The sequence below is a fragment of the Malaclemys terrapin genome, chromosome 7 (genome assembly GCF_027887155.1).
Source record: "Malaclemys terrapin pileata isolate rMalTer1 chromosome 7, rMalTer1.hap1, whole genome shotgun sequence".
NCBI classification, from domain to species: domain Eukaryota; kingdom Metazoa; phylum Chordata; order Testudines; family Emydidae; genus Malaclemys; species Malaclemys terrapin.
Window position 1 is genome coordinate 66120726 of NC_071511.1, and position 14188 is coordinate 66134913.

At 40.1% G+C, this 14188-nt stretch overlaps 1 protein-coding gene across 6 annotated transcripts in view; it reads right to left on the bottom strand.

Moving 5' to 3' along the window:
* Positions 1-14188, bottom strand: part of KCNMA1 (potassium calcium-activated channel subfamily M alpha 1) — an 879212-nt gene that overhangs the window by 130376 nt on the left and 734648 nt on the right. For all 6 annotated transcript variants that reach the window (XM_054034181.1, XM_054034180.1, XM_054034184.1 and 3 more), the window contains exons 17-18: positions 14076-14162; positions 7242-7318 (exon numbers count right to left, since the gene is read on the bottom strand). In XM_054034181.1, coding sequence (XP_053890156.1) covers positions 7242-7318; positions 14076-14162 — 164 coding nt within the window. The remainder of the gene's footprint in view (positions 1-7241; positions 7319-14075; positions 14163-14188) is intronic.

Genomic DNA, 14188 nt, shown 5'->3' on the forward strand with positions numbered 1-14188 from the left:
TTAAAATTGGCACAAATGTTTTTTGCTGCAGTTTTTAAAACAGACTGACATTCTTCATTTTTACTTTAGAGGAGAAAGCTGAGTGTCTAGCACTCTGGCAACACCTCATTTTCTGATCACAAAGTCCCCCAAGCCCTGTCAAAATGTCTAGAAGAAAGTACCTAGGATTGTCTGAGTGAGGTGTCATTTAAAATTCACAAAGAGTAATGGGGAGTATTTCCAGCCACAAAATAAAGCAAGGGAAATTGCCAATTGTTCTTTAAATAAGTTGTCAAATAACAGTTCCTTGTCTAGAGCAAGCAGGACAAAGCACCCCTTCTTCTCTGCTCATTGCTTTTTGTTTGTTTGTATGTTTTATGTTACCATACAGTCATCCTGAACTTATTGCTCCACCCATCACTAACAGTAGTTTTACTCATGGACCTCAATGGTAACAAAAAGTAGATCTATGAGGACACCTAGTGGATCTCTATCAGACAACAGCTGGTTAAGTAGAATGTGGAGTGGAGGTCACTTGATTGGCAGTGAGTAAAAAAGCACCCAACTACCATTAAGAATTGAAATAGATATGATGTCATTTCAATTCATCAAGTTCTCATGATCCACAGCAAGTAAAATGACAACAAAGGGGAACTTTACAAATAAATTATGGTATAAAGCAACTAGCAGCATTAAAGGAAGACCATATTTATTTGATTGCCTTTTGGCGACGTTGGTTAACATTATCAGTCTAAAAAATTGAAAGGGCTTCCCACAGCACAATTTCAGTTTTCTTAAAAATACAGCAGCATGTCAAACTGGTGACAATTGATTTTCCCTTAACACAACAGACAAAGCTAGCTCTCCGTCGTTTCACTGTGTTCCAGGGCAATTTCAAGACCACCAAATGCAGCCTGCAAGCTATTTTGCAAGTTTTGCAAATTTCTGTCTTTAAGTGATGTCAGTCATAGGCAATTTGTTAGCTGTTTCCTGAAATTCACAGGGTGTTCTTGTTCTTCAGCCAAAACCGCAGGAGCAGCAGGTGAAGTGAGTGGACAATCTGTACATTCTACTGTATTTCAGTAACTTTAGAAAAAGACTTGCATGTTTTGAATTAATGACATTTTTATAGACCAATTCATTTTTATTTTCATATGTCTTCATGACCCTTTCTTCATTAAATTTCAGGGGACACTCAGCCAATGTGTTCTTAATACTTCCTCCATTCATTTCTAAGGGCGCTGAAACTACTAGAAGAACTAAGGCAAAGTTGCGTATTTATTTAAAAAAAAAATTCTTCTTTGAATCTTCTCTTTCAGCTTAAGGTGAATTATACTCAGAAAAGTGACTATGTAAACATGGATTCTTCAATATCTCTGTGGCTTTGGTCTTCCAAGCCGGACTCAACCTAGCCCTCTTTTTCTTGGAACAATTTTGTGTCTGTGAGTAATTATTCCCCTTATGAATTGTGGGAAGTAATATTAGTAGTTCGATGGCAATCAAACTAATTTGCAATTGCAAAAATGAAGGATCATATTGTACCTTTTGCATCATTAGCTAAATAGTCACCTAAGTTCTGACTGGAGAATCTTTATTAGTGGTGATGATGTACACTACAGAAAGAACACAGATTGAATCCTACATCCTATATGGCATATGCCGAGTGCAAAGAAAGAAAAATAGTCTTATCCTTGTAAAATAAGGACAAATTTGATATGGAAATAACTGAGAAATAATAAACAAATCCCCCATTTTGTCATTTTTACAGTCTCCCTCTTCTGATTATAATCTCACTTTTAAACCTATTTATTTTTGTCTTAATAGTCCTGATACTGCTAATTGAGCTCTACTGGACCAAAGATGATTATAGTGGGAACTGTTTTCAAATCCTGATTTACTGAGGATAGGAACTGAAATTAAAAACTAAACAGAGACTGGGGAACCAGGCAGGCCTATCAGATCACTGCCTTTTGCTGACATCAGGGCAAGACCCTGAGGATGCTGGGTTAAGTCCCAGAGTTACTAATGTCAGCAATAAAATCCTCATTCAGAGTACTAAATTTCTGGGTCTTAATCCTGGAAGCAGTGTGCATATAAAAATCACTTATAAATCTATGTCCAAGAACAAGGCGGAAGGTTTTATCTGGCTGAACTGTAAATAGTTAAAATGCAAGTGGTCAATTCTGTCATCACTAATGGTCTCAAATAGGCAGGTTGGTGAACTTGGCTCCTAAGCTAGTTAATGCTTTCAACTGTCTTGTTCAGCACCTTATGTGGAGTGGTAGATTCCCATTCCCTCAATGCACCTCCCAACAATAAATGGTATTACAGCATTTGGATATGCTGATTGGCTAACACTGTAATGTTATTCCCAAAAGTACGGTCTTTCCTGGATTGTTTAGGTCCTTGTGTTCCTATGTGACTGTGTAGCACTTAGCACAAGAACGGCAGAAGCTTTTGCTATCTTAAAACAAATTAACAAGAGAAACATTTGGGGGAATGGTAAAAAAAATGGTAACCTCACAGGTTTGGAGTAGCCACGGTTAAAATGAGTGGTTAGTGGGCTCCCAGTGGTACCACTGTGGCTCATTATACCCTTGAGCTATCTAATCCTGGTCCCTGAAACTCTTTGGGAACAGTTTAGTCATACTGAGAAGCTCTGAATAATCCTGTAAGTATGGTAGCAGTACCCCACCCCTCCCCAATGTATTTTCTTTGGAGTGCCTGTACATCGAATGAGTGCAAATGTAAACTGTTCTCCACCTCCCAAATGCTGTATTTATTTTAACTACCAGGACCATGTGTGCACTAAGAAATGGTCGATGACTGAGGGCCTCCATAGATACTGTAGAATTAACAATGCTGTGGCTCAGATTCAGACAGAGTGGTCTATAAAGTTCATACTGGGTCTGTAATAAGCTTCAAAGTTATGCTACTGAAAGCATAATTGGGCCATACACATGTATCATTAATTTTACAGCAATGGAAATTTCATAGACTGAGGAAAAATAATTACCACTGTAGAGTCACTTGTCTCCAGTTAAGGATAGGTTTAGGTTTATGCATCAGAAGTTGATCACACAATTAATTCATTGCCTGGCTTATTTTTTTTTGGTGTGGGGGTGGAGGGAAGGGACAGTGGGGAATTGCTGTATGCCCCTCTCTTTCATGAAATGAAGCTGAGCAGCAGAGAATACAAGCCCAAGACCTTGAATACAAGCCCAACAATGAATTCCACTTAACCAGGCAAACAGTGCTATAGTGGTAATTACTCCAGCCTAACTGGCATCCCTAAAAAGAAATGAGAAGTCCAAAGTCATTTAAAGGAAATGCCATTGTCAAGGCTTCATTTTCCATTGGAGATAAAAATAAGATTGGGGAGAAAATGGGGAGGAAAGAGGGAGGTGGAGGAAACTGCTGTATTTTCTTCAACGTCGCCCTGATCCGTGTGAGTGTAAAGGATGAGAAAGGTGGGGGTATGACGTCACTGCTACATGCAACATAAATATTAAAGAAAAGAACCAAACTACTAAACAAAACAAAAAAAAAAAGTCTCTGCTAGAGAAAGACAGGTTGGACCGCACTCTGGGCTACAGGGAACCCGTTTTTACTCACAATAGATCACTATCAGTGTGCAGTTAAAATATAGTAGGGACCGTGTTCCAAGGCAGCAAGAGGAAAAATAAATCAAAAATTTGTCAATTTTCACAGGTTACAACACATTCCTTTAAAAACATCAAAGTACACACGATCTGTCCCTCCGGGGTTCAACCCCCACCCTTTGCAGCAAGCAAGTGGCTGGAAAAAATGTATAGAGAATTAGACAAGAGTTGTTATACAGAATGAAAGAAACAGAAAGTGTGAATCATCCAGGTTAGAGATTTCATCCCAGCATGGCTGCATTTAATATATACATATATACGTTTGGCCCTTTGCTGAAAAGATACAATGAAATTAAATAAGAAATTGAAAACATAAGCTAAATATACCACAAAATTATCAATGGTTTGTGAATAGAATTTCTATATCTCTCTCTGGACAATGTAATGTGAACATTTACAGATTATTCAGGCAGTAAAGAGAGGAGGGAGAAGGGCGGATGGCTGAAAACTGTGAAAGGAAAGCATAGTTACTTTAATTATCCCTAGCCTCATGGAGATGCATAGTTCTTACTTGAATTATTAATACTAGGCCTAACAAGTTTGGACAAATGGCTATGTAGGTCAGGCTCACTTATAGACCCTGACAATACCACAGTTAATATTCAGACAATATCTAAAGGGACATGAAACCTCAGATGCATTATTAAAGAACATGGCTTTCAACTGTCCCAGGAAGCTGCATGTAATTAATGCCATAATAATTAAGATTTCCATGTAAAGAAGACATTCTTTCACATTTCATTCACCTGTACATGCTGATAGTTTTATCTTCATCCCTTCATTTCATCTTACATGTCATCTGCAATCCACTGTCTCTAATTTTGATTATGTTGCTCATTAATTAAAAAAAATATATCTGAACTGTTCACAATCTCATTGTAAATTAAGTTGACAGCCAAGCCCCACAATTTATAAGGTAATGTTTTGTTGTAATTTCTGCTTTGTTTTAGTTAGATTGTGTTTTTAAGACAAACAATTCAGGCACCATATATGTGGAGATGATGGCTAAGATATTCGAAAGTGACTAGTGATTTTGAGGGCCAAAGTTTGACACCTTCAAGGGACTTGATTTGCAGACACTACTGAGCATCTGCCCTCTAAAAATCAGACCTTTTAAAGGTGTCTCAAAGTTGGGCATCCAAAAATCGATTGACCAAAAATCACCCATTACCTTTGAAAATCTTGGTTTATATCATTCACTGATTGACAGGACTTTAAAAACAAAGGTATTGAATTATTGTTAATAGTTATGAACATGCAGCTGTTTAAGCTGTTATCAGCTGTTCTGACAAGTGTGTGTGTGTGTGTGTGTGTGTGTGTGTGTGTGTGTGTGTGTGTGTGTGTGTGTGTGTGAGAGAGAGAGAGAGAGAGAGAGAGAGAAACCAAACCAAGAAAATATTCTGAGTACATATTAGACTTTGCCATCATTGCCTTTTTTCCCCTCCACCTGACTCGGAAGATTACCCCCTTGATGTTCAGTGCTCAGTGTGGTGGCTCTGACAGGCTCCTTCTTCAGCCTCACTAACTCCATCATTTCATTCCACATCTGTCCAACACCCTTTAATGCATTAGACTGATGTGTGTGACTATGTCGTTTGGAGCATTTCCTAGTGCTACATGCAGAGGCTGTCATTCTAGCCCTGACATGGCCTTACTGCTGTTTTATACTGCATTGGTTGGTCCCTTTCCAAGGAGTTTTCTTCTCCCTGGCTTCCCAAAATTGAACATTTTATTCCGTTTCATGCTTCTGCCCTTTACATTGTAGTTGCTTGTTCATATGTTGCAATATATTTGAGTTAAATGTGGCCCATCTATGTAGGTCTTGAATCCAAACGATACCAAGTCTCTTGGAGAATTTGATAGAAGCCTGTACACATGAGCACAGCATAGTATTACAGGTATGAAAGGTGTGGCGGGGGAAAATAAAAATACATAAAGGGTAAGGAGGCAACAACAGCTCCCCTATGTTGGTTATGTTTCCCCTTCCCTAGTGTTTTGGGAAATCTTGGGGGAAAATTAGTGAGTTGCAGGAACCCACGGGTAGTTTTCACTTGCCTGACCAGAACTTACTCAGCAGTCTCACTGACCTTGGAGTTCCAGAGTAACAGTCTCACATGGAGAAGCTGTTCTTGAACAATTTTTTTCAATATGTTAGGCAAATGCATGCGTTCCTTCCACACAGGCATGCATATCTTTGATTTCCACGAACTTTGCATTCACTGTGACTATTGTGGCTACTATTCTCCATTAAAGTCTCAGCTCCTCTATCTCTATTATGCTACCTTAAGGAAACAATGTAGAAACCTTGTTCTCCTTGATTGTGTCCTTTTTTTGGGAGAGAAGAGGAAGGCTGTCCTTACGGACTCTAATAGTATTGTTTTTCTCTACAGAGAATTTCATTTTCTGGTATGGTTTGAGTAGAAGTACCCTTTTCTTGGTGTGTGTGAAGGTCCAAGTCTAGCCCTTTCTTCCAAATCCCAAGACTGTAATGAGACAACAGCAATCAGTAGGCCACAGTGTTTTGGGAATCATAAAAGTAGCAGGAGCAGAAGCATGGGCAGACTCTGCTGAGACAGTTCAACCCACTTTTCTTGTGACTCTAAACAGGGTCATGTGGTTTTTAATGGCAGAATATCATCTAAACCATGTAAGCGTACACATGATATTCAAATATCCATTAAGAGAAGGAATCTCCATGCCTACATTTGAAATCTATACTGCAAATATTTCATTGGTCAAATCTACTGTGTGGGCATTTGGTTTGGGTAACCTGACTGCAGAAAGTCCACCAAAATTAAAGAGCCAGATATATTCCTGCATAAATATAAAGAAAAAACAAAACCAGGTCTCCACTCCAATGTTCTGTTCTCCCTGCACTCACAAATCTCCTGCTGACTTCAACCACAGTTCTATTAACCTGGGTAAAGCAGGTGATAAACACTGAAGTCTGCTGAACACCTCTGAAAGCAGAATTTTGTCGTATTTAAAGGGACCAGTCCAGAATTTCTTCTGCGCACAGAACTCCCATCAACATTTGGACTTCCTCTGCAGAATGACAGAAGGATGGAGCCTATGGGACTCATCATAATATTTTATTTCAGCATTGTTATGTAGCTCAGTGTTGTTCCTTAGCTTACTTTACATGTTACATTATATTATACAAGGCCCAAATTCTGCCCTTATGCCTCACGGAAGCCCATTGCAAGTAATGGGTTTTTACAGGGTGCAAGTCAGGGCAGAATTTGGCCCCATGTGGATAAGATTGTTCATCTACTCAGACTCAGAATGTCCTACTGCCCACAAATAAATGCCGTGGGCACAGATTCATCTTGATTTAATTATCTGAACTTTGTTAACTTTGGACACAAATAGGCATTTTAATGAAGCTGCAGGTGTGAGTGAGTGGTGTGAAATTTAATTTTAAAAATATTCACATCAGAATTACAAATGACATTTAACTGCATTGCCATGTATTTATTTCCTACCCTTTCTGCACCACTGTGTAAAACACATAAATGCATTTAAAGAGATTCCTTAAGGCTGAGCAGTTCCTGAAGGGGGAGGAGGGAGGAAAAGGGAGGGAGAAGAAATATCACTTACGCCGTTTGCAGCCACATTTTTTTATCCTTTTGGGATCTGTGATGTCATCATGACAGGCCTTGCAGTAAAAATATGCCCTGGAGAGACAGAACAGAAAAACTGACACATTTCTTAATCCACACAAATGAAATTAGTCCCACATTTCCTCCTGCTACATTGCCAAATTAATGAAACATGCCAGCACTAATTTCCTTTAATCTTTGGAAAGGTTTAGACATTTAAAGGAGGAAATATTTGCTGCAAGACCATTAATTTCAAACACAAGACTATGATTCAAGTTAGTGCTTCTTTTAATAAACTTTCATTTGAAAAATAATTAGGAGAAGGGTTGATAAATATGACACAGTGGATCAGATCATTTGCCTTTCATCTTTGAAAGCAGCATCCAATGAGTCTCATCGTCAAGGCACATATGAAATGAGTTCACTGTTCTTGACCTGAAAGTCACGAATTCAGAGCCAGCTAAGGTTTTAAGGCCAAGTTTGCAGTCTAGCCTCCACCGGACCTCCATAGTGGTGATTTCAATGTCATTGTGAGCTAAATTGTGGTCAATAATATCATGCATGCTATTATTTGCACCGATAAAAATGGAAGACAGTGTCTGAAAATCAGGTTCTTAAAAAGCAGTGAACAAACATGGGGACTACTGTCCTCTTGGTTCAGACTTCTTTTCGTTTGCCATCAGGGTTCAATTAGAGAAGAATCACACTAGTTTTGACTGCATTATAAACCCTTAGCAAAAATCCCTAAGCAAACAAAACTATGGAATTCACAAGATGACCTACCTAACTCTCTGTCTATTTAGGCTTTTACACATTGCCTGTTACTGTGTATCAAAGAGCAGATTGCTAGGTGAAGTATGCAGAATGTAGGGTAAGTGAGGAAGGGTAAGTGTTCAATAACACTTTACATATCATTAAAATAAAATTATGTTTTAATAAACATACATCAAACTGCCCACAGGAGATTTCACAAGCCTGTCAAATCAGTATGTCACACACTAGTGCTGTGACACATGTATATTTCATGAAGATCACACAGCTAGCCTCTGAGCCAATCTGGTCTGCTATAATATACACATATTTTTGCTGGCATGACAACTGGGCCATACCACACTTCAGCATCTGCCAAATTTCCCCCATTGCCTGTCTCCTCTGACCCAGACTCCTCTCTACAAATTCAGGAAGATGGAAATGAAGGGTGACTTGAGGTCACACCACATGTCTTGCAGGTAATACTGCTCGTGCACTTGAGGTGGCCTGAAGATTCCAGAAATAGGAGAGGCCATGGGAACAGAAGAACCTACAGTCCTTGGGTACTGGAAAGAAAAATAAGCAACAAATACACAGGGACACATGGATGAATATAGTCTTGGTTCCAGTGTAAATGAAAGGGCTGTTAATTCATTTAGACAAAAATATCAAGGGTTTATGAATGTTTCACACTGTGCGGGGATGTTATAGAAAGGGTGAGGGCACAGGGAGCATGGTACTTTCCTGATGTAAGGAAAAACATAATCCATCTTCCAGATCCCAGAAGCACAAGTAAAGAGGGAGTGACTAGGACTATGTGCAGGGGAGACAAGGCCTGCAGAGTTATTTCTAGGTGTTTTCCTGTGCTCCATCGCAGGGCATTATCTAAAGGTGGGTGTTATGATCCTTTCTGTACAAAAGGGGGAATTGGAGCCTAGAGAAATCAAGGGACTTGTCCAAGGTCAAAGAGCCAGTCTGTCACATTTGTCCAAGCTCTCAGGTTTGTGATTTAACTGCCAGGCTACGTGAAGTCAATGGATATTTTCCAGGTTTGACCTATGGCTGGTGTTTTTAATTAGGAATGGGGAACCTGACAATATCTAAAGATGTGGTTTAGATATCAGCCTCAATATTTGGTTACTTCTCTGTAGACCATCCAAACCTCTTGTGTCTACAAAACTGGGCTGGAAGCCTTGCCACATCTGCTACTTCCTGCTAATGGCCTGGCTAGAAGTCTATTGAGAACATTTAAATACTTTAGATTGGAACCCCAAGTACAAAGCTGGGGTAAAAATAGAATGAAAGAGAAATGAAACTTTTTTCTTCATTTTGAGTATTGAGTAAAGGTTCAGTGGGCTTTTAAATTTTAATCACAAAAATATTTTGCAGTTATATCAGAGCTACAAGTAGTTCCCTCTCTACTTAAACTTGTACATTCTTCTTGCTGTTTGATATCCATGTAGGCCTGGTCTACACTTCAGAGTTAGTGTTCCCACTTCTGGCTCTGAGATGGGCTGTTGCCTGGGCTCCCAGCTCCGAGCCAGGCTGCTGCCCGTGCTCCTGGCTCCCTGCTCTGGGCCAGGCTGCCGTCTGGGCTCCCGGCTCCCCACTTAACTTGTAGTGTAGATATGTCTGTAGACACCTTAACCTACCTGTATAGCTGGTGTAATTAGTTTAATGGGAAGGTACATGGATTCAAGCTAGTATAAGAGGGTCTAATTCAAACAATTGTGAATTTAATCCACACAAAACAATTGAAACTAATTTAATTCAAATGTCTGAATTTGGTCCAGGGAGATTAAGTGACCTGCCAGGAAAGCAGCAGGGTTTAGTGGAGTCAGCATGGCACTAGCCGTCTTGAGTTCTAAATCTGCTATGGGGACTAGCTAAATAATATATTCAAGCCAGTCACTGTCAGAGATAGGATTGGGACTCAGGAGTGGCAGTCTCTACTCTTCTATGGACCATGTGGACTCCAGGGAGGCACCTCTCTCCTGACTATGGGATTTTCCTACTATTTCTGTTGGCCAAAATTTCCTCTCCAGTTTTTGCAGTTCCCCCTTTAGACATTTAATCCAGCTCTAGATCCCACTTCTGAAGCAGGATCCTTTAGCACAGATCCTTCCCCAAATCCCTACGAGTTTAGACAGACGCTGCACAGGTGTGAGGTCCATGCTGCCAGTTCCCATTGCTGAAGTAGACATGCCCATGATACTCTTTGGGGGGCATGTTTACACTGCAATCTGAGGTGTGATTGATGTTTGGATAGACATACCTGCACTAGATGGCTAAAAACAGCAACATCGATACAGGGGCTATATAAGCATGTCAGGGACCCATGTTGCTAGGCGGCACTGAAGCCCGCGGCACCTATTCTGCTATTTTTAGCTGTGCTAGTATGAGGAAAGCTATCTTAGGTATGTCTACCCATGCTCCAATCACACTGCAGATTGCAGTGCAGACATACCCTAGGTGCAAGGCCAAGAATAAGTGACTCAGATGCTTTTAAAAATGAAATTACCATATTGATAAAAGAATTAAAACAAATAGATTTCCATAATGCATAATAAAATGTAAGTGGCTAAAGAATGATAAAAAGACACCACTCATATTGTACCTATGACACATTATTAGCATTCAACCTTTTATATACAGCTATTCTCTTCAAAATCCTTAACATAAAGGTGTGTAATATGTACCTATTATTTAAAAAAACATAAAAAAATCATTGTTTTAGCAATATACAAAATTACTCTACTACAAATTATGGTGCATAAACAGTGTTAAATATGCATTGCAATATGGTATAGTTCTAACCTAAAAGACTTGCCAGCATCTCTTAAAGCACATAACACAAACAAAAACATTTAATTTGAGCTACAAGTATATAACATACGTTTTGTTTTATTGTACTTAGGTAAAAATCCTGTTTTTTACTCTCCTAGAATCTTTTTTATTGCCATTCAGATCCCATTAAAGCATCCATCACTTGTTTGAAAACAAAGGCAGAGAATTCATGGAGGGGGATTCAGTTTCTCTCAATTTTGGAAGATTTTTTCTGACTCTGATTCATCAAGTTACAAAGGTGAAATTGGCAATTTTCATAAATGGCTACGTTAGCTGAAGCACATCTGATAAAGATCTGCTTTGTACAGAATGGTTAGGGAATATGGGAAGAGAGGCAGCAACCTTGCATACTTCTGGCCAAAGGTTTCTGGAAAAGGCAAGTCAGAGCTTCTGCTTCAACTTGCTGTTGTCATGGATGGAAATTGATATACAAGTGCTCAGTAAATTTACTCTAAATATATCTTCATTATTCAACTTCTATCATTTCAAAAAGGCCATGCCAGGTTTCTCCCGGTGCAGTCTCCATTAACTTTAACGGGGAACTGCATGGCTAAAACACTTTGTAAATACATAGGTTAGTGCCTTGGTGCTACCATGTGAATAGCCTTGTGCACATGGAAAAGGAAAGAGGCAAGAGAGAGAACAAGAACTGCCTGCTGGGCTCACAGGTTGCTTGAGAGGCTAGTGCCCACTGTAATAGCTTTCACAAAGGCGGTGCTGGAGATGGGAAAGGGCAGGGCCCAGCTGTAGTGGGGGCAGCTGCCTCCTGTGTCTCCCTTTGGGCCAGAGATTGCTCATCAGCACCCTGCCTGTGTTTCCACCTCTTCAGGACCCTTTAAGAACTCCTCCAGTTCAAAAAGTTCAAACAATCCCCAAAAGGGGTCTTACTTATTTAGACTTCTAGGAACACACAGGCTGCAGCCCCAGTCCATCGCTCACCCAGCAGGCCAAAATAACACTTAATCTTTGAAAAACAGAACAACTCATACCCATCTTTATCCCAATGTCAGGTTGGCACAGCCCCTTGCTTCCAAAGGGTCTTTCTATCAGACTCTGCCCTGCTTCTTGGGCATGGTGTCTCCCAGGACCCTGTCTAGACAACTTTCTTCCTCTTAATGTCAGGCTCAGTTATTCTCTCAGCCCCCTCCTACTGAAGCTTCCTGCTGTCTTTTAGCCTGGGATTGCTTGATTTCCCTCAGGTGTAATCAGGCTTGGCTTAGCCCAGGCTCTCCAGCCCAAGGGCAGGCCACCATGTTACACCAGCGAGAATGCATGCAGTGCTCTTTTGAGGGGTAACAAGACTGATGTCAACATGCTTACCTCAGTCTAAAATTGGTGTAAGGGAGAAGAGGAAACTGAGCACCTGTTGGAATCATGTGCCTCTTGCAGGGCTGGGGCTTAAATCGACAGTTTAGCTCTTGGGATATGCAGCACTAGTATAGCACTGAACAAATATTAAGCAATCTGCATGCCATCCCTTTGAGATACCTCAGTATTATTCTGTTCATTTTACAGATAGGGAAGGAGATTCAAAGGCCTAATTCACTGGCACCTGTGCAAATTAGGAGACAGTCCATTAGAGGCCAGCTACAAGAGGAGGGAGACCAGAAGAGGTGCCCCTTCTCCCTCTGTGGCTGGCTTGGCTGTTGGGGAATGTTTATTTGGGAAGGAGCAGGTAGGGTCACTTTGCTAGGGGTAGGTAGTATTCCCTGGCTTGCAGAAACTGCTAACTCTGGAGTTGGCAAAGAATGTTTCTTCTTTGGCAGAGTAGGCTTAGTCAAGGGCTGATTTTCACCTCTCTCAGTGCATCACTTCTGCGCCATTTGACATTGATGGAACCCACAGGTATCATTTGGCAGAATAGGGTTTGCAGGCAGCTGGAGGTTGGAATGTTTATAATAATTCTGTTATGTTGCAGCTGGCTGGAAGGGGCCCTGTAGTTGAGCAGGTGCTAAGCAGGCCTGATATCTATGAACCAGAATCAGAGCAGGTATATCTGTAAGAATCCAGGAATCTGTGGTAAGAGCAGAGGAGGAGGAGGTGGTTAGACCTCTGTACTGTATACAGATATGGGACCTGCTCTTGTGGATTGATTAACACAATAGGGCTGAAGAGGGGAGGATGGTTCTGGAGACAGCTTCCCACTGTTTGGATGGGCATAGCTGCACCTTGGAAGAAAGTCTTCATGGCCTATAAGATGGAATGGTTATGGAGGGAGAAGGTGGCCAGTTCTGAGATAATAATCTGATTCTTGAACTCAAGTTCAGCATGATTTAAAAAATAAAAATGGCAGCCAACTCTATTTCTTGCAGATTGGAGTGTCTTCTTTTTCATTTTGGAGTAACACATTTGGGAGGGATGACCAGGCAACAAATTACTTTTTTAGCTTTTTAAAAATCTATTTATCTTCAAAATGTTTTAAAAAGTTATTTCTTTATCTTAGAAATTATTTTCTGACATCACTTTATCTTTCTAAAGACTTGATAATCACGAGACACTGGGTGTGCACTGGGGTCTAATAATGACACACTTTGGTGGCTGCTAGGCATGAGACCAAAGTTTTCTTGTATAACTGTAGCTTGAATACTCCAAACCCTAATCTCGCTGATACAGCCAAGTTCTTAGACTGCTAAACAGGTAAAGTAGCCCACATTGGATGGGAAGTACTGCTCTGTTTTAGTTTGATTCATTATTATGTGCCTACACAGTATATAGTTCTGATAAAGAATAGTAACAAGGGGATGTCATACCGCCAATGTAATGCTGAATGAATACTGCTCAGTTTGCCCACAACAATTATTTGTTGAGGTTGCTGAAACTGTCCCTGTATAAAAGAATTTCTCTAAACACCTAAACCTTAGGCCAAAACTAGGGACCCCGTTCTCTGCTCAAATAACTCCACTAGGGTCAATTACGTTACAACAGTAGATCATCTGGCCCATATGCAAAGTGGGTTTTTTGAGGTTAACCCCTCCTCCCCCCCAAACTTAATGTTTATCTCTTTGGTTCTTTTTCATAGGTACTGCAAAATTATTATTTCATTTTATTTCAGTTAAAGTTTTTTTGCCATGGGAAAAAGTCCAACATGTACATTTGGTCCAATTCAACCCCCATTGAAGAAATATTAATCCTTCTGCTGACTTCTATGGGAGTTGGGGTGAAGCTCTATATGTAAAGAATAAAACAAGGAAGAGACTGCATTTTTTTAATTAAAAAGATGCAATAAACAAATTACCTTTTCACTTCTTTGGCATCACTTGCAATGAAGAATCCTAAAGTACCTTCTTGAATCTTGACGTGGTTTCCAGGATTGATTAATATACTGCTCAATGAAACACAAACAAACAA